At 35.3% G+C, this 19,847-nt stretch overlaps 1 protein-coding gene across 2 annotated transcripts in view; it reads right to left on the bottom strand.

Moving 5' to 3' along the window:
* LOC114655946 (ras-related protein Rap-1b) overlaps window positions 1-19,847 on the bottom strand; it is a 197,437-nt gene that overhangs the window by 7,166 nt on the left and 170,424 nt on the right. For both annotated transcript variants that reach the window (XM_051933540.1, XM_051933548.1), the window contains exons 4-6: window positions 15,925-15,997; window positions 14,828-14,880; window positions 9,413-9,553 (exon numbers count right to left, since the gene is read on the bottom strand). In XM_051933540.1, the coding sequence (XP_051789500.1) occupies window positions 9,413-9,553; window positions 14,828-14,880; window positions 15,925-15,997 (267 nt within the window). The remainder of the gene's footprint in view (window positions 1-9,412; window positions 9,554-14,827; window positions 14,881-15,924; window positions 15,998-19,847) is intronic.

Below are 19,847 nucleotides of genomic sequence, written 5' to 3'. Positions count from 1 at the left end.
GTAAAGTGCTTTTTCCGAAGAAAGCCATAACAGACACATTAACAACATCTACTAGATCGGACACCAAAAATGAAGATAAGCATAGAATGTGCACATGCTAATTGAGAAGGATAAAGATTCAGGAGATCAATCTTGAGACTTTAAGAATCAATATCAAATCATTTATACGAAAAGTAAGGATTAAGCAGAAAATTGATATTTTTACCCAGCTTAATGCACTATTATTTAGATTCCAGTTTCTTGAATTCTCATAAACAAAAACCTAATGCCTGAAAACTAGTATTATTGTTGAGACTCATTAGATGAAGTAGATCCTCTCAAAAAAAGGTAATCAGAGTGAATTTAAAAATAGTTTACCATTTTAAATAAAAAAAATGCAAATAGGAACGTAAATGGAATTTAAGAAGGTTACAAATTAATCAGTCTGCAAGGACTGAAAGTATTAAAGCTCATAAGAAAGCTCTCTTGAAGGCACAATTTTTAATCCAACTAAACAGATCAAAATATTAATGCTGCCAGAGTTTTATTCAGAACAATACCTAACTTGGCAAATAAAACCTCAAATGATTGTAAAAATTCCATGAGTAGCAATGGCTTAAGATGTCTAACTAGGTAAAATAGCAGGCATAAAAATATGGACTGAGCTGTCAGCTTTCAAATCTACTAGCTCTGTACAATGGCATTATCTCCAGTTACTTCAAAGTGACCATTGTTCAATTTTTTTCTATTAAAGAAGCCTAATTCACATCTAAATATTCATCACAATTACAGAGCTACAGAAGCTAAGATTGTGCATCGAACAACTGCTACATAACACTTGACATCTCAGCTAGAGTTTGTTAGAAGGCACATGGGAGATTCTGGTATCAGCTGGGAAAGGCTCAATAGTCTGAAGGGACCACAATTGAGCTTTTTGGCTATTAGAGTAAGTAAGATGTCTGCTATCATACAAACACTGCACATTATCTAAAACATGTCATCCCCACTATGAAGCATGGTGGTGGCAGCATCACGCTCTGAGGATGCTTATATACAGTAGGCCCTGGAAGGCTTGCAAGAGTAGAGGGTAAAAAGAATGAAGCTAAATAAAGGAAAACCCTAGAGGAAAACTTGATGCTGTCTGCAAGAGACCTGCACATTGGGAGATTTGTTCACCATCAAGACCTGTCTAACAATCCCATAAAGCCAAAGCTAAACAGGAATGGCATAAAATCAACAATGTTAAAGTCCTAGAGAGGCAGTGTCAAAGTTCAGATCTCAGTCCAATTAAAAATTTGTGGCTTGAAGAATAATGAAAGAATAAAATGAAAGAATATACAGTCTATTGATGAAAGAATATTGGCAGTAAAATTGCAGTGCCCATATGTGCAAATCTGATAGAGACCTAACGAAATAGAGATTTAGTTTGATGTATACCAAAGATTCATCTAACTAAATACTAACTTGAAGTGGGTGAACACTTGTGTGATCAATTATTTTGTGTATTATATTTGTAGCTGATTTAGACCACTTTGCAGAGATCTGTTTTCACTTTCACATTAAAGTCTTTCTCTGTTGATTAATATATGTATAAAAAAAAACTAAATGCTGTACAATAATGACAGCAGTTATTACTAGGAGTATCTACTGTGTTGCACTGACTACAGCAGTTCTAAAAAATGATTATAAATAATTATAAGGAGACATCTAAAACCATCAAACCCATGCCAAATAATAAAATATTTGTAGGTAATTAACAAAAAATGTATATACTTCCTTATTGGTACAGTTTCCTGTATTTCTGACCTAATACAAAATTAATAATCTACAGCAAGTGTCAGAAAACTTCCTTTTAACACTTAGAGCTGTATCTCGGGGTTTATTTCTTGCACACTCTAGAAATACAGCTTGCTACTGAATGCTGTATGCTGTACTTCAGGTTACCAAGAATTGTCATTTACTTCAAATTAAAACTATCAGCATTTTAAAAAAAAAAATCTATTATGCCTTACAATTATACATCCATAACACAAATATGCTAGGTTCATCGTTGAGTGTAATTTAATACAATGGGGGTGTACAAGTGCACTCGGCAATGGACCATTGTTTTCTCCAGGGCTGCTTCTTACCTTGCATCCACTTCTGCCTGCTTTGCTTATGTCACTATGAACCTGAAATGGCCATAGCTGGCACCACAGTGAGAATTATAATAATAATGGGTGGAAATACAAAAGTGAGCTGTGCTCTTTATATATATAAAAAAAAAACAAAAAAAAACCTGCAGTCTTACTAAAATGATTCCACTCCATTAAGCATTTGAGCGAGACCCTTCACCTGCAATTTCTCTGTCCTGGGTAAGACATTAACCAGCATCAAGCCTGCAAGCAGGTCCTCCAACTTGCAGGGAAAACTTGGGGGTTGGTGGCAGGATTGGGACTCCAGCCACAGTAAAAATCCTCACCCTGTTCCACTCCTTTCGAATTAGTGTAGTGCTGAGGGGTCACCCGTTGCACGACTGTGCTTAGTCCTAATCTGGGATCCTGAAGTGGTTCGTCATGTGCTGGGTGTGGCAAGGTGCTGTATCAGTACATGCTCCCAACCTCTCTTACTAAAATGATGAAATCCCTTTCAAACCATAAGCCTACAGAGGAGAGATCAAGTTAAGCCTGATAATACTAACTCCATATCAGATCTCTGTGCATCTTCAAATACTACAAAGAGAATTCAAACAGCTTTCATTTTAAACAAACATTGTATGTATTAAACAGTGGCACATGGGTTACTTTGGGCAGTATCTTAGCTAAAAAAACAAACTTCTGCTAACCAGAAAATAGTACAACTTCAAGTTGTGCAATGAAAAGTGTAGATAGCATAAAGCAACACATTTCATTGCTAACAGAACAGTTAAAATGCTGGCTGTATCAAGTTCTAAATGTCAAAAAGAACCAAGGCTTAAAGTGAGCCTTAAATATGAAACAAGTTTAGTTAAAACACTACTTTAGCACACAATTTTCCAGTATTCGCTGTATGTTGCTAAGGAAGCTCAGGTCTTTTGATGTGTGCAGCAAGCTGCTAGAAATGTTCTGCAAGTCCCATAGTAGCAAGTGTGGTGTTCTAAGTTGAAGTCTCCTGGGGAAGTAACCTGAACATAAAAGAAGCGCAAAGTCTGGAGAGGAGAAAAAAAAAAAAAAAAAAAAAAAAAAACTTATTACGAAAGCCTGCTCCTTCACAGGGTGAACCCTGGACACACTGGAAGTTGTTGTAGAAAAGAAGAGGGTGGCAAAATTGGATGCCATCATGAAAAATCCCCTCCAGGAGGTGCTCTCTTGCAGCACTTTGAGGCACAAGCTCATTCCTCCACAGTGTACTATTAAGTGCCTCTGGGTATCTTTTCTGCTCACTGCTAACAAGCAATTCAATGCTTTCACTTGATGTACTCATTAAGTTTTAAATTTTTTACTTAAGTAATTATTTATCTATTAACTGATTGGATGTATTATCTGTCCCATGAGTATGTACTCTTTGTTTTTTTTTGTTTGCGCTGTTGTATGCATTTGAACTTCCCCACTGAATTAATAAAGTCTATCTAGTCTAATCTGTAATCACCTCTATAGACTGCCCTGCTTCATGACCTATCTGGCAGCCGTTTTAGAAAATCCTTATCCTGATGTCGCAGATCAGACTTTCTAGCCCTTAACTACATTGTTCTACATTTCCAGAAGCACTTCATCTTGGAGACCTGCTGCAAACGTGGGTATAATGTTTGCTCATTAGCAGGAGCTGCGTACTTAATTTGACTGTGTGTGTTAAATGATGCCCATATTAAAGAACATCAACCTTTCCTTAATGCTATTTGATCATTGTCTGCCTTGTTCATCCTTCAACTGACAGTGGATTGAGGTGCGTCTTTCCGTTTAAATTTCAAGCTAAGTAGCAGAAAAAAACCTGTTCAGGGTATTTTATGTTTTTTGTCACAATACAGACAGACAAAAGGCATTTTGTTAATTTGTTTTCACTTACAATTACACATATCCAGTTGCCAGAGCACCTAATTTGAATTTTAATGCAAACTTACCAGACAAATAAACGTTAAAAAATAAATCATCATTGGATGATGGATTGTTGTACCTACAAGATAAAAGTGAGTGTACTACCCAAGACTGATGCCCGAACCCTCACCTCAGCTGTATTCAGCCTTAATTTACGTATGTTTTTCATTGTTATTCTGCACTTACACAGTTGTTTCTACAGGACATTGATATGCAAAATACATAAACTGAAAAGGGCAAGAGGTCATTAATTATGCTTCTAATACTCTGGATGATGGGTACTGAAATGTGGATGATGGACTGGGCTATCTTTACCACATACTGCAGGGTTCCCCAGTCACTAACTGTGAAGTACCCATATTACAGCGAAACACAACATGACAGGATGCTCTCAATAGCGTATCTAGAGAAACGTTTACCAGCCTCTTCAGAAAACAGATATGCTGCTGTTTATGCGTTTTTGATTATGCTTGATATTTTGTGGGTCCAACAGGTATTTTTGTATAAACAAAGCAGTATGCTCAGCACACCGCCTACGGTGCACCAGAGTTCAAAATTACAGTAAACCCTCGTTTATCACGGTTAATCCGTTCCAGACTCTACCGTGATAAATAAATTTCCACGAAGTAGGATTCTTTATTTATAAATCGAATATTTTCGCAGTTAGAGCATAGAAATCCTGTTTGCAGCCTTCTAAATACGTTTTTTTAACATTATTAGAGCCCTCTAGACATGAAATAACACCCTTTAGTCAAAAGTTTAAACTGTGCTCCATGACAAGACAGAGATGACAGTTCCGTCTCACAATTAAAAGAATGCAAACATATCTTCCTCTTCAAAGGAGTGAGCATCAGGAGCAGAGAATGTCAGAGACAGAGAAAAGCAAACAATCAAAAATCAATAGGTCTGTTTGTCTAGTATGCGAAGCACCGCCGGACAAAGCAGCTGCAAGGAAGGGAGCAATGTGAAGGTAGTCTTTCAGCATTTTTTAGAGGAGCGTCTGTATCCTCCAGTGTGCGAACAACCCCTCTGCTCACACCCCCTCCGTCAGGAGCAGAGAATGTCAGAGAGAGTCAGAGAGAGACAGACAGAGAAAAACAAACAATCAAAAATCAATACGTGCTCTTCGGACTTTCAAGCATGCGAAGCACCGCGTGGGAAGCATATCGTATATCATTGAGGAGTTTTATTTAATACGTAATACGTGCTCTGGTTGGGCAGCTTCTCAGCCATCTGCCAATAGTGTCCCTTGTATGAAATCAACTGGGCAAACCAACTGAGGAAACATGTACCATAAATTATAAGACCCATTGTCCACTGAAATCCATGAACCAGCAAAAAATCAGTGATATATATTTAGATATGCTTAAATTTAAAGTTCACGATGGAGTGAAGCCGCGAAAGACGAAGCGTGATATAGCGAGGGATCACTGTATAACGATGGCATTATCTAGGATATTTACAGTCTATTGATCAAAAAAGTCCAGAATCCAGTTACACAGTAAAGTATTGAGGACAGCTTTTCAACCAGTTGCTGCAAGATTATGGTGTTAAATGCTGAACTATAATCTACATTCAGCATTCTAACATAATAAACAAGTGTGTTGGGGGTTAGATGTAGTACAGAGGCAGCATGGCATCTTCAGTAGATCTGCAATGGTGATGGGTCTGCTGGTTTGGGTTTAATTTAGTTGGAATAAGGGCCTTGATTTGCAATGTGACTAGTTTCCCAAAGCATTTTGTAATGTCGGGGGTTGCTGCAATTAGGTTATAGTCATTAAGGCAGAATACTCAGTGACTTGGGAACCGGGATGGTGATGGCAGATTTAAAGCATTTCAGGACAGTAGCTTTGGCTAGGTAGGTGTTAAAAATGTGAGTAAAGAACTCTGGTAGTTCAGCAGTGCACTCTCTAAACAGACGACTGGGAATAACAACTGGAATTGCTGCCTTGAGTATGTTGAATCTAGCAATGGTTCTCCTCGCATCAGTTATGGAAATAGTCGGAAATAGTGCATCACACTGGGCACAGGATTCAGTGAATGCAGCAGGGACATATTCCCTTCATCAAAACTGATGTTTCTACTCTTAAAATCAGTGATGGTCTATATGACCTGCCACACCCATCTTGGGTCTTTATACATAAGATGAGTATGAAGTGGCAGCTTTAAACAGGTTCGGTTCCAATCAGTGCAATCATGCAGCACTGAGGTTGCTACTTCTGGCCACACTTATTTTTTTTGGCGACAGGATTAAATCTTTTTAGAAGTGGTTTGTGTGCAGGCAACAAATGCAAAGAGATGTGGTCTAACTTAAGATCTGGGTGAGGTACAATCTTGAATGCATTCTGAATGTTCACATAAACATGGTGCTATATGTTTTTCCCACTGACTGGACAATGCACATATTGATAGTAACTTGCTTTGCCCATTTAACATTTCTAGTGATAATGAACAGAACATCGGGGTATATATTTTGTTGTGGGCTAATAAAACTACACACTTTACTGAGCAAGTCTCTGATTTTAGTGCTCAATGGGAAATGTACCACTAAAACGACAAACTTTCTCAAATAAGTAGTAATGATGGCATTTAATTTCTAAATATTTAGCCGATGACAAACACCATCTACAAATTATTATTGATTGTAGATGCCAACCTTTAATAATACTGATGTGCATGCGGTCTTTGATTTTCCCCAGATATGCTGCTCAGGATATCTGTGGTCTTTAAGCATGCAAAAACAAGTTCACAAAGTAGAAATGAAGCCTTCGCATTGAGAAAGAGATTTTCAGTTCTTGACCAAATATGCATCAGAATATCACAGCCATTGAGGAGAATTGCAAAATAAAAATACATTCAACAATAAAGAAATGCATTAATTGGTACAATAGAATTTGCCATGAACTAGTGCTTCACCTCGAAGAGACAAGAGCTATTGTAAGCTTTATATGCCTCCCTTCTTACTGACCTTTCTTTCTATCCTAAGAAAGGTAATTTTTTGCTCTTTGTTTTCTTTAAAAAACAAGTCATCCTACAGGCAAGTCCAAACATCTGATCCATTCTTCCTTCTTTAAACAAAAGAATTGTTTGAAAGCTAATTTTTAACAAAACTTCTAATATTTTTCAGCAAGCACCCTTACTAATACATATTAACATAGGAACTGTCCTATTTTCTTTTTTCTGGTACTCTATATCTTCCTTTCCTTTTCTTTAGATCTTGATCATATTCTCTTTTCTTGTACTATTTTTGAACCCTGCCACACTTCTAAATCTATGTTGACATCTACAACATAGTGGACAATTCTGGACTAAAATAATAGTGAAACCAAGTATGTTTTCCCCTATCTGAAGAAAAGCAAGGTGCCAATCAATTAACCCAGCTCTTGCTCTGTCATAGACACAGTGTATTAAATTACACAAACACTCTACACATCAATATTTTTTAATGTTACGATATTGTATTTACCTAATATGGTATATTTATAACAGATTTAACAGTCAAAAGGGTCTCTCAATTAATATTACTGCATATGAATATAGTAATATGTTTATTTCGAATATGTTAATTTATACAGCAATGTTTCCCATATATCTGAATCTGCACGTCACTTATCACGCATCACTTCATGTTTATCCAAATAATTGGAATACATTTAAAAAGTAGACAAAAGGTAATGTGTACTTGATGTGCTATTTAAACATAAAAAAGGGGTTTTCTCATCAAAACCCATTTCTGAGTGATGTAAACTTGTTCCCGCTTCCATGAATGCAATATTTAATTCAATGTTTTCAGCACCTGCTTAAAAAAACACTTTACTCAGTTAAAATAGGAATCCCAGATAAAAATTATTAGAAATATGATATTGATGAGAATGATTAAAATATGATGATTAAAAATGTTTTGTGATCAACTGTGGGTACCTCTACTGCATTATTGGGTTGTTCGAGACACTGGAGTAGGGAAACTCTCAATTACTCCCAATGGATTATCCAGCACAAAAGTATTCAGAAGTGCTGTTAAAATTCCAAGGTACTTCGTATATCCCTCCCCTAGGCGGAGGTCTGCATGGGATACTGGAACTAGTTAATTTGGTCTACCCAAAAGTAACCATGGGCTAAGGCTTAAACATTCTCCCAATCACAAGAGCTTAGAGTTGGAATGCTCAATGAGTGGAAAGATATTAGATGAAAGTAGTGACGAAGTGTGGGGTTTGGACGGTGAGCAGGGAGTATTTTATTGTATGGTGTGTGGTATTTAGAGGCTAATAGTGTGCAGACATGCTCAGAGGCTATTATTCTATCCTTTTGGTGCACTTAGTATGTGTTACACCTGCTGGATCTATCCTTTAACTTCAAATAAACCCTCTTTTTTGTACTGTGTCCTCCTGTGTCATAGTATGAGATCAGGAATGGTTTTTGAGCATCTCCTGCCATCCACAAAGTGAAAACAAAGCATGGTAACTGAAACATTATTAAGTGATTAAAATAACATGGAATATTTTAGAATCCTACTGTATATTAACATTCTATGTAATCATCATTTGATCTGATATACTTTTTTTTTTAAGGCATTCAGCATGATCTCTAGGTTTAACACTTCACTGTTAGATCACTGTTAGAGTGAGCTCCTCCTCTCCTACTGTTGTTCCCCACATTCCACAGAATACTTATCTACTAATTATAATTGGTCATCATTGTGAAACAACCTGGTTTCTTAACTTGCATTGAAGATGGGCTTTAGAACTTATGTAGTCATTTAATAAATCCATTAACAAAAAGCTCTCAAGAAATCAAAACAGTGTTTATAAAAACATTTTGTCCCCACTTCAGAATTGCATTCAAATGCACAGAAGTTAAGGACCTTAAACAAACTACAATCTTTATCAGGAAAATTTGTTATATTGAACGGTCAGCCTGAAAATATCTTCTAGATTGCTAAGGAGCTCAGCTACTGAAATCCCTAGGCATTGCGATAGAGGAATGTTTTACAAAAAGATGACACTGTGACAAAATATGTTGATACTGAATGACTAATTACATGTCCCCCAGGGAAAGAACTTAAAATTGCTACATTTCAACAATTAAAAAAAAAAAAAATCATAAGTGACAAATATTTCAATGCATTTGTGGCTTACTGCATTAAAACAAGGTACAGACTCTACATGGTCCTATATTATACAACTACAAATAATTTATTAACTATGAATTCCTAAATACTGAGTTTTTCAAAACTCTAACCTAAACACTACATTAAAAAAATGTAAAAAGTTACAAAAATCCACTGAAGCTTAGCCTACAATTTTTCATAGTAATACATAATTTGACAAGACAGATTAAGACATTATATTTAAAAACAGAAAGAAAAGACTGAGGTTATGACTCACATCATCAGTGTCTTTCACTCGAAGGATCTGTTCTCTTAAGTCTTGAAGATCATTAAATGTTGACTGGGCTGTTATAGAATATACCAATGCAAATCCCTGTCCATTTTTCATGTACAGATCCCTCATTGCTGTGAACTGTTCCTGTATTAAGAAAAAAAAAGGAATATGTCAAAGATGTTTAATTCTAAGAGGCCAGAATGGCATGTATCACTGATACAGAAAGATGGAAGAGACCAAAGCACAGGAACAAGAACTATACCACCCACAGAAGAACATAAGACAACACTGTCTAATGTACCCACTCCTAACTAAGTAACTGTAATCACAGAAACTGAACTGTTATGAACATTAAAGCAAGAAACATTTGACCATCACTCAAAATAAAAATGTTTATCTCAACGTGAATCAGTCAGATTGAACTGTGACATTTCAAACAAAGAACCCCTTTTCTATATAGGGCATGCTGTAGTGATTTTCAAATTCAAACACTTTTCAGGACTTAGTGCTTTTACATTTTCCATGGTCAAAATAAACTTTTCCAGCACTAAATATCCACCCTTAAAAGATAAAAATACCACAAAAATTAAACTGATCACATGAATAATAAAGTAATTGAATAATAGTGTGGGGAAAAATTTGTTAATTTGCTAATTAATTGGTTTATTTCAATTAATTAGGGTTTTTAAAACATGCAATAATTGTGAGAATGTGCAAGAATTTTAATTAAAAAAAAAGTTTTATTCCTTGCACAGAATGCTCTAAAATAACATTTGCCAAAAATGTGCAAAGCAGCAAGTCTTGATAAATGCGTCCTGTCTAGTATAACTCAAGGATACCTAGAGTCTACTGTAATTTTATTCTTAAGATAACAGCATTGACCATGAGATGAATGGAGTGTGATGTATATAAAGCCTTTTTATAAAAAAAACAAAAAAACAAAAAAACCAGTATGGTATCAAAAAACAGATTGCAAGTTAAGATTTTGTTGAAAGTAGTAGGGTGTTATATCGTGTTAGCCTTTATGGATGCAATAAGAAGTCAAGCAAAAATGACACCTTTTATTGGTTAACTAAAAAGATTACAATATGCAAGCTTTCAAGGCAGCTCAGACCTCTTCTTCAGGCACTGAAGAAACTGGAATTCCCTGTGTTTATATAGACACCATGAACAGATACCGCATTGGAAAACCTTTATGTGGGTCATCTTAAATGTAATAAAATTAAGACACATCTCCAGGCTAATAGTCACTGAGAACTAACAGATAATGGTACATCTTCCTGTCTAGAGAAAAGATGAAAACCGTGTGCTCAAATTTATATGACAGATCATATAGTTACACCACACTGTGGACTAGATTATAGTCCACACTTCTTAACTTAATAGATAAAGGGATAATTTTCATGCAGATCATGTAATGTGGTCTACATACTTCTTTGTATGAAATGTCCCTACACTGCACTCTAGGTGGAAGAAACTGCCAATCCGCCAAAGAATAATTTACACAGGTTCCACATCAAGCATGGCAATAGGGATTTTCTTATAGGAGCTCACTTCAGTAGCCATGGACACTGTGAGAAGGACTTTAAAGTCACAGTGCTTACGGGCAACTTCAAAATACAGGGAGAAAGAAAGGGATGGGAAGTTAAATGGATGCAAAAATCTAACACATTACAAAATGGTTTAAACAGAGAGAAGAGTTTTAGGACTAGATATGAAGAATACTTGTCTGGGTCTCTTTGTTTGACCCAGACAACCGGTCTATATATCCACATTGTATGGAAAAACTCATCATAAACTTAAAAAGGCTTTGTTGAACAGTTATCTTACAAACAGATCTTCAGTATATGTTATGTTGCTCTCTTAGCTTGGAGTGGTCTTTAAATTTTTTACATTTAAGATGACCCATTAAAGGTTTTCCAGTGCTGTTATCTGTCCTGGTATCTATATGAATATATGGAATTCCAGTTTCTGTATTACATCTTGCCTGAAGAAGGGGCCTCAGCTGCCTCAAAAGCTTGCATATTGAAAGCCACCAGAAGTCAGTGACATTCAGAGTGGTATTGTGTTATATTCAAACTTGACAGAGAGGCAGCACCAATACTCCATTGTCTTTTGTTTTCAGGAGCTCCCATAGTACAGTTCAGCTGGTGAACCGAATTAACTTATTTTTAAAGATCTTACAAGATGCTCTTTTGACTTCTTTGGTCTTCAACTCCTGATCCTATTTACATCCTCCATCTCTACCATATCTCAAGATGTGGTTAACAGTGGTCAATAAAGTGATATTTGAACTACGTATCAATTGATACTAATTGCTAATAAATTTGTTGGCAATTATTGTGTTCATCGATTATAATCAATGACATTGATTAGCTCTTGTAGCCCTAGAATTACTCTGTAATAACTTTATGGATTTAAATCTCATGAACATATAGTACCTTTAAACTTTGTTCTGCATGAACCTGTATACCACAGTCTGATTTGTTTTTTGGTAATCAAACCAATATCTTGAATGGCTAATAGAACAACCATTAGGTTTAAGATGGATTGTAAAGCAAAGCATATCGAGACTGAAATAAACAACTGTTACAACAATTGTATCATATTTTGTAATTATTCTTATCCAACTTCAATGGCTTCAAACATTCTTCTGTCTCCTACTGAAGGACAGAAACTTCACTACTTGTTTTATTTTCAGTCCCACATTATATTTTGGACTTTGTAATCAAGTCAGGGTGTCCCAATGACTGTCTTCTCTGTGTAATTGTCTCGGACAATTTTGTTAAACTTTCTAGGTCTAGATTGTGAATCTGGTTGGAACAAAAATCTGCAGCCACAGTGGGTCCCCAGGACTGAGTTTGGGAACCACTGGTCTAAGTCAATTCTGAAATGTCGTTTCTTTTGACCCAGTTCCTTGATTTCTGCCTATGATCATTTTTGCTTTTCAGAGACTAGCTGCTTTTTTTATCTCTCTTTCGCTGCTTAAAATGTTCTCTAAACCAGGTTTGTAATTTTCCACATCTACAACCACATACATTGTGTCCCAAGCTTATCATGGGCTGAAAAACTGTATACTTTAGCAGGGTTTCTTCTACAGCTTGTTGACAATATCACTCAAAGCATCTCTACAGTCATCTTTGAATTCAACCACTTCTAGTTTGCCACTTTCATTTCTGAAAGCAAATCTTGGATTTATTTTTCTTCACAACCCCCACAGTGATTTTCTTTCTCTGAGAGAGTCAATTATTATTAACATTAGTACAGGTGGCATTTATTTCAAGATTGGTGATTTAATATATCCATGCATTAGTCCCATAGTTATTACCCATAGCACTGCAGGCCTATGTAGTTTCATCTTCTAGATGGGAGTATCTTTAAACAGCCAGTACAGACTTGAGAGGTATTTTTGTTACTCCTCAGTTGACAACAAGGCAGTCAGTCCTGAATGCTTACAAGGAGTAGTCCACTTCTGTTTCTTTAAATTGCAGAGCCACACTGCCTATCCCTACATGTTGTGCAGTAAATCAACACATTTTCAACTGAATTTAGGTTCTCAAATGACATATGCAGCACACCAAGTACGTTTACCTTTGACACAGTCACTTAAATGTTGTGGATATCTGCATGGTCCATAAACACAGTACCATGTAATTCTCTTATAGCCAAATTGAATGTTACTTGTGGTTTACGTTCTCGGCATAAAGTAGCATATATTCCTCTCCTAACTCTATTTCATGAACTCTCACTAACTTAACGTATGGCACAACTGCACAGTAGGAGAGGTATACATAGTTATATTCTCCACATGTGAAATACTTTGCAATCTTCCTAATAGGAAACATGCTGAAAACAGTTTTAATATTAATGCTTTTTGGATGAGCTATACAAATAAAGGTGATCAATAACATTTAAGGACCATAATATTTAATATTTTAAACAGTCTGTTTTAAAAATTTGAGGCCATGCCTGTTGAGGATGTGGCACTAGGTGTGAGTTGTCAAATGTATCACCAAAAACCCAATCCATACTGACATTGAGGGAAGACGTTTTGCCAGCCATGCTGTTTCCTGGGATACCCAGGGCCTTGACGATAATTTAAAGAAACATTTCACTGCTGAACAGCTGGCATACCATTTTCTTTAGGTCACAACTTGTTTGTCCTTCTATATGACTTCAAACTTTACTGCAGTAGGCACATTCTACCCTACTTTGTTTTCTCCCTCTGAAACCAGTTGTTGAAAAGTTTCTTTTCCGGTCAGTTTAATTAAAGAAAGCAATTGTCATGATTTTGTTTTAGGACTTGAAAGCAGAATTTATATGTAGCATAAGATGAAGCGAAAAGCTCTTGCTCACAAAAGAAAATGGTACCTTCATTTATGTCATTAGACACTCTTTTCCACGATGCAGAACAAGCGACAATGATATTTGGACAAAATTTTAAATATTTTTCATGATGACTGTCGTTTAGCACATACTTAAGAAAAAAAAAACTTCAAGGAATTTTTTTTACAAAAGGTGTAATTTTCAGTTGGATTTTCAAATATTAAATTCCATGACCTTCATGTTTTCCAGCACCAATAAAAATTCTGTTATAGTTTTTTTGATTTTCTTTGCCTGTTTTTATACATCAATTAAAAATACCACTGTGTTTCTGAATACATAGTGTTTACAAATATTCATTTACATTTACTTATGTGGCTGTCATCTTTATCTAAGGTGACGTACAACTGATTACATTTCTTTTGTTTTTCATTTGGAGCAAAGGTGAAATTATTTCCTCATGGTCTCAGACAGTGTCAGTAGCAGGATTTGAACCCACAACCTCAAGCTTTAGAGCTCAAAGCCTTAACCTCTATGCAAACCTTTTAGTTTCAACAACACTTCATATACATTTATATTGAGGTACCATCTACTCCATTAATTTGGGCCTAATCAATCACAATGTCTTTAACATGCTGAACCATCTGACAAGTGTGATCTTTTCTTATCATGCATTTTACTTTGTACAATAGTGGGGAAGTGACCTCTTTGTTGTCTCTAATGCAGTGTCATTTCACCTATCTTTAACTCTGACTGTCTTAGTGTTATTAAGCTTACTTCTTTATTGTGAATTTCACTAAAAACAATAATTGAGTAATAACTGGCTGTTGCCCCCAGCTTGAACATATTTAAGAGAACAAATTTTAAAACAGTCAATCTAAAGGTAATACTAATGAAACATACATACAATGAGAGAAAGAGATATGTGAAATCAAACACAGCATCTTTAATTATTACTTGTAAATAAGGATGCTTTTTATCTGTTTTAAACAACAGATGTGCAAAAAAGGGGAATTCACTTGAGTACCATAATTTCGTCTGCCACTGGTTAATGCTTCAGAAACTAATTTTTCCAATTTCTTAAAAATTACTTACCGTTCCAGCTGTGTCCAGTATTTCAAGCATACATTGCTGAACATCAACTTCAACTTGCTACAAAGAAAAAGTAGCACAAGTTAGCATCTTACTCTACATGTGAAAATACTAAAAATGACCATAAGCAGCTGCATTAACACAAGAAATTTGTTTTCAAAATCTATATAATAAAATAGACTTTCCCTTACTGTTCTGGCAACACCAGTGGTGTTCTGTTTAGCAAACTCTTGTCATTTTTACATAAAAATCCTAATGCTGCTGCTGTAGAAAACATGAAGTATGAAGTGAGGGCTGCAGCAGTAAGCGTGGTATGTTTGCTCTCTCAAGCAATCCTTTGCCATTCTTAGTTAACCCTTGTGAAATCATTCCCTGGAAGTTATGCACCTTTAAGCTTCCCTGAGAAAAAGTTACTTAAAGTAAATGTTATATTTTAATATGTAAACTTACTAAGCTTTTGGCTGTTAGGCTCTTAGTTATAAAATGCTGCTGTACTTACCTTATGTTTGTACATGACGATTATGCAAGTACTTAAGAGTTTTGTTTGTATTTGTATTTACAGTTTCACACCATTTATGTGATTAAACATTCTCACCAACACTTCAAGTATTCGAGATTTATTGCATTAAGGTGTTTAGCTTGCTGGATAATTGAACAGGAGAGTCAGTGAGGCCAGTACACTTTCCTTTATCTATTTGTATGTACTACCATTCTGGAATGTTTTCAGCAAAAATAGAAAATGAGTTGCACTTTTGAAATAAATGGTTCTCTCATTTAAACTACAAACCTCTCTTAAATCTTAACAGTGGAAGCAAGCTATACTACATTGATTTGTAAGGATTGACTTTTGCTGTAGTTAATATAACTTCCATCACATGAAGTCTTTTATGGATATTTAATCACAACTGAACAGGACCAAGGTTAACGCAAACACACTGAAACCATGGCTACATACACTTAATACACAAAAAAGTGTTCCAAAAATATCTCAGCAGAAATTAAATTTCAGTATAAAATAACTAGCACAGTTGAAAACATTTTTCCATATATTACAAAAATCTACATAAAAGTAACAAATTTACAGATAAAAGAAATAACACTTGCCTTCCTATAAGAGTCTTCTATTGTTGGGTCATACTTTTCAACAAAAATCCCTTGAACAAACTGTACAGTCTAGAAAAAAAAAAAAAACAGGAACCATTACCATTCCATATGACTAAACTTAAAGTTGAATTACATTATAAATACAGCAACAAGACCAGTGTGTATAAAAACTACTTTATAGTGTGTGGAGTTGGCACCCTGCCCGGGATTGTTTCCTGCCTTGTGCCCTGTGTTGGCTGGGATTGGCTCCAGCAGACCCCCGTGACCCTGTGTTCGGTTTCAGCGGGTTGGACAATGGATGGATGGATGGATAGTGTGTGGAGTTATTGTCATATCAATTCTTGATTATTATTGTGTACCAAGTAAAACTGCGAACAAGGAAATAAACTAAAACTTCTTTTCCTAAGAACATACTGAAGATTTAAAAAGGATTTTTACATTTTTAAACAGATGTATCCAACCCATCAGGGTGAAGAACTACAGGCGAAGCTATGGTGTTTAAATAACACCTATCTGCCTAATCATTATCATCATATTTAGCTTAAAGTGCCACAATGTAAGGAAGGGCAACTAAAAAATAAAGTGAAGACCTTTCCTTTAATCTTAACAGAGAAAATGAGGTTTGTTCAACAAAAAATTTGACAACCTTCTTAAAACAATATTTTGTTTGGCTTCGAATTAACAGGGAAGTAAAGTAGAGTGGTGTAACATTTTTTTTAATCAAATATACATCTCTGTAACCGGTTCAAAAGGTAGAATTTTTAGTTTTCTTCTAAGAATAAATGTGCTTTGGTGATCTTTGTCAAGTTCATTTCCTTTATTATTGACAGGGCAAATTAATTATTACTTCTGATAGAAAATGTAACAAATCAGGTTATCAATACAACTGATTCAATGAATTAAAAATCTTCAAGTCAAGGTGGGGTAATTATAAAGTTTTATAACTAATTTTGAAACCAGAAAAGAAAAATGAATGCATACATTTAAAAATCACTCAGTAAACCATTTAGACATCAGGAAAATAAAATTATCACTCAGTAAGAGAAACTATGTGCTTTAACTTACGTATCCAGAGGGCTAAAATAATAACAATCAGATTACAGAAATGGTGTTCTTTCATTTCTGTTGTACAAGATAATAGAACATTTGTAGATTTCTGCTGCAATAAAGTTACATTTGCACAATCCCGTTTTAAAACGGACTAGTGTAATGCCATGTGTCCTGAAAATTAAGTGATAATCAATTTACAGAACTAGAAATATTATTCATCAATTTATTAACAGAATACCTCATCTGAAGGTAACAAAGGGAACACTGCTACAGTACTGTATAAAATACTTTATTGCTTCATTTTATTGTATTTTTCAGTGTAACAACAAGACCAATGGCTAACAAGAGAGACGAAGCTTCCCAACAGACTTTAAAAGAGCAAATCAAAAAGAGCACAGAAATTGAGCACGTGGACACAGCAAGGTAAATTAAGTTATCAGTTTGATAGACATATGTATCATGACAACTTTAAAAATAAATACACATACTGCATAAAGCTTTTCAGTGATTTAAAAGTATAAATTTGACAAAGAAAAAAATGAAAAGCAGCATGCAAAAAGCAAAACTTAGTACAGTTAGTCTAGAGGCACAATAAAACTGGCAGATGCCACCGGTGGGGGTGGATCTTCCTTTGAAGAAAGGAGTGAGCTGATTAGTTTAAAAATGTGTTGATGAAAACACAGAGGAAGTTGTCCAAAGTCACAGCGAGGCTATGACCAGTATCCTAGTTGTAAGACAGTTTTACTGTCCAGAACTACTGGTGGTGTTTTGAAATATGCACTCCAACATTTTAGACAGCAACTGCAGAAGACAGGACTGTAAGACTAAATAAAACAGCTGCAGATCTGAAAGGTAGCTTTCTGCAAATGGGTCTGTATGTATCTAAGTATGGTAATGACAATGCACTCTCACTGAACAGGTATGTTTTCAGTCTGAATTTCAATGTCAAGACAGACAAACACTCACTAATAATACATAGGTTAAGAGTGCACGAGTCACAGAGCTGAAAGTCAGTTTGAAAAGTGCTCTGAAGGAGTTAGATAGACAGATAGTCATTATGAAGGTTACCTTATTTTACATTGTAAAAACACAATCAATAACTGGTGTAGTGTCTTGGTTAAGAAACTGGACTCTAAACTAGAAAGATACAAATTCAATTTATTACTCTAACCAATGTGTTCCCTTTAGCAAGTCACTTAATCTGCATATGTTCTAACTGATAAAATAAAAAGATGTAAAGGAGTTGTACTATGAAGTGATTTTTTTTTAAAAAAGGCACAAATAGCAAACATATTTGAAAAACTTGAAAGATAAAGCTCAAAAGATAAATGAGTACTTTACAACTAGAGAAAAATGAGTAATTTATCATTAAAATCCAATTCACGTGATTTAAAAAAAAAGGGTAAAGTAAAAAATGAAGCTACTTTAATACAATGAATGATGAGGTAGATTCAAATTCCCATAGCTCTTAAGAAAAAAAAAATGATATACTATTTTAGCAGTTCTCTGCCCCAAACCAAAACATGGTGTATTGTAATCTTTTGGTACCTTTTTACTGTTTACCAATGCACACATACTTAAATGGTGGAGTTAGGAAAAAAAGTGAAAGAAAACAAGTTGGTCAGGCTTAGTAAGGAAACAATTCTCAGCTTATTAATTCATAAAAATCTTTAACACCTACACATATTAGAATTACCTTTTTTGCTTCAGGAAGACAAACAAATAAATAATTAAGTCTGTACATTTCAAGAAAGATAATTGTATGTTACTATGTTACACATGCATTACACTTTAAAAAAAAAACAAAAACACAATATGTTCAGTTGGGTAAGTTTTTTTTGATATCCTAATGAGAGGTATCATCTGCCTGCAACTTAAGACGGTTCCTAGTATGACAAAAAACCCTATAGCAGTGGGGTACTCCCAATAGCTCACATTCTGTGGTCATATTTAATTTCCTTGCATTATGTAAAAATGCAATATTCTTTAGAACAAAAAGAAGAGCTAAGTAATTAGGAACATGTTTAAAATGTTTGCACCATTCTGTTTAACAACAATGGAGTAAGTGATTCTTATGAATGTTCTCTTCTAAATCATCTAGAGCTGGACCAGTAGGCAAAGTGGACTACTTTAGCATTAAGAGGATGAAAAAGAAACTGCAGTCAGACCCCTTAGTACCGAGGCTGCTGTAACTTCCTCTTTGCTGAAGAGTGTATGGATGTGAGAGGAATCAGAAATGATGACAACATGGGAGGGATGGATGGATGGATAGATAAGAGTGCATCCAAAAAGTATTTACAGCGCATCACTTTTTCCACATTTTGTTATGTTACAGCCTTATTCCAAAATTGATTAAATTCATTGTTTTCCTCAGAATTCTACACACAACACCCCATGATGACAACATGAAAAAAGTTTACTTGAGGTTTTTGCAAATTTATTAAAAATAAAAAAATTGAAAAAGCACATGTACATAAGTATTCACAGCCTTTCCTCAATACTTTGTCGATGCACCTTTGACAGCAATTACAGCCTCAAGTCTTTTTCAATATGATGCCACAAGCTTGGCACACCTATCCTTGGCCAATTTCGCCCATTCCTCTTTGCAGCACCTCTCAAGCTCCATCAGGTTGGATGGGAAGCGTCTGTGCACAGCCATTTTAAGATCTCTCCAGAGATGTTCAATCGGATTCAAGTCTGGGCTCCGGCTGGGTCATTCAAGGACATTCACAGCGTTGTCCTGAAGCCACTCCTTTGATATCTTGGCATGTGCTTGGCGTGGGGTTGATGTTAGAGTGCATGAGCTTATTCAGTGCTGCAGTATTAATGCACTTGTTCATCTTTTTTTTCTTTCAGTAATAGCGCCAAC

The sequence above is a fragment of the Erpetoichthys calabaricus genome, chromosome 1 (assembly GCF_900747795.2).
Source record: "Erpetoichthys calabaricus chromosome 1, fErpCal1.3, whole genome shotgun sequence".
In the NCBI taxonomy this organism is placed as follows: Eukaryota; Metazoa; Chordata; class Cladistia; order Polypteriformes; family Polypteridae; genus Erpetoichthys; species Erpetoichthys calabaricus.
Note: the sequence above shows the minus strand (reverse complement) of the source record. Positions and strands in the feature narration are given on the sequence as shown.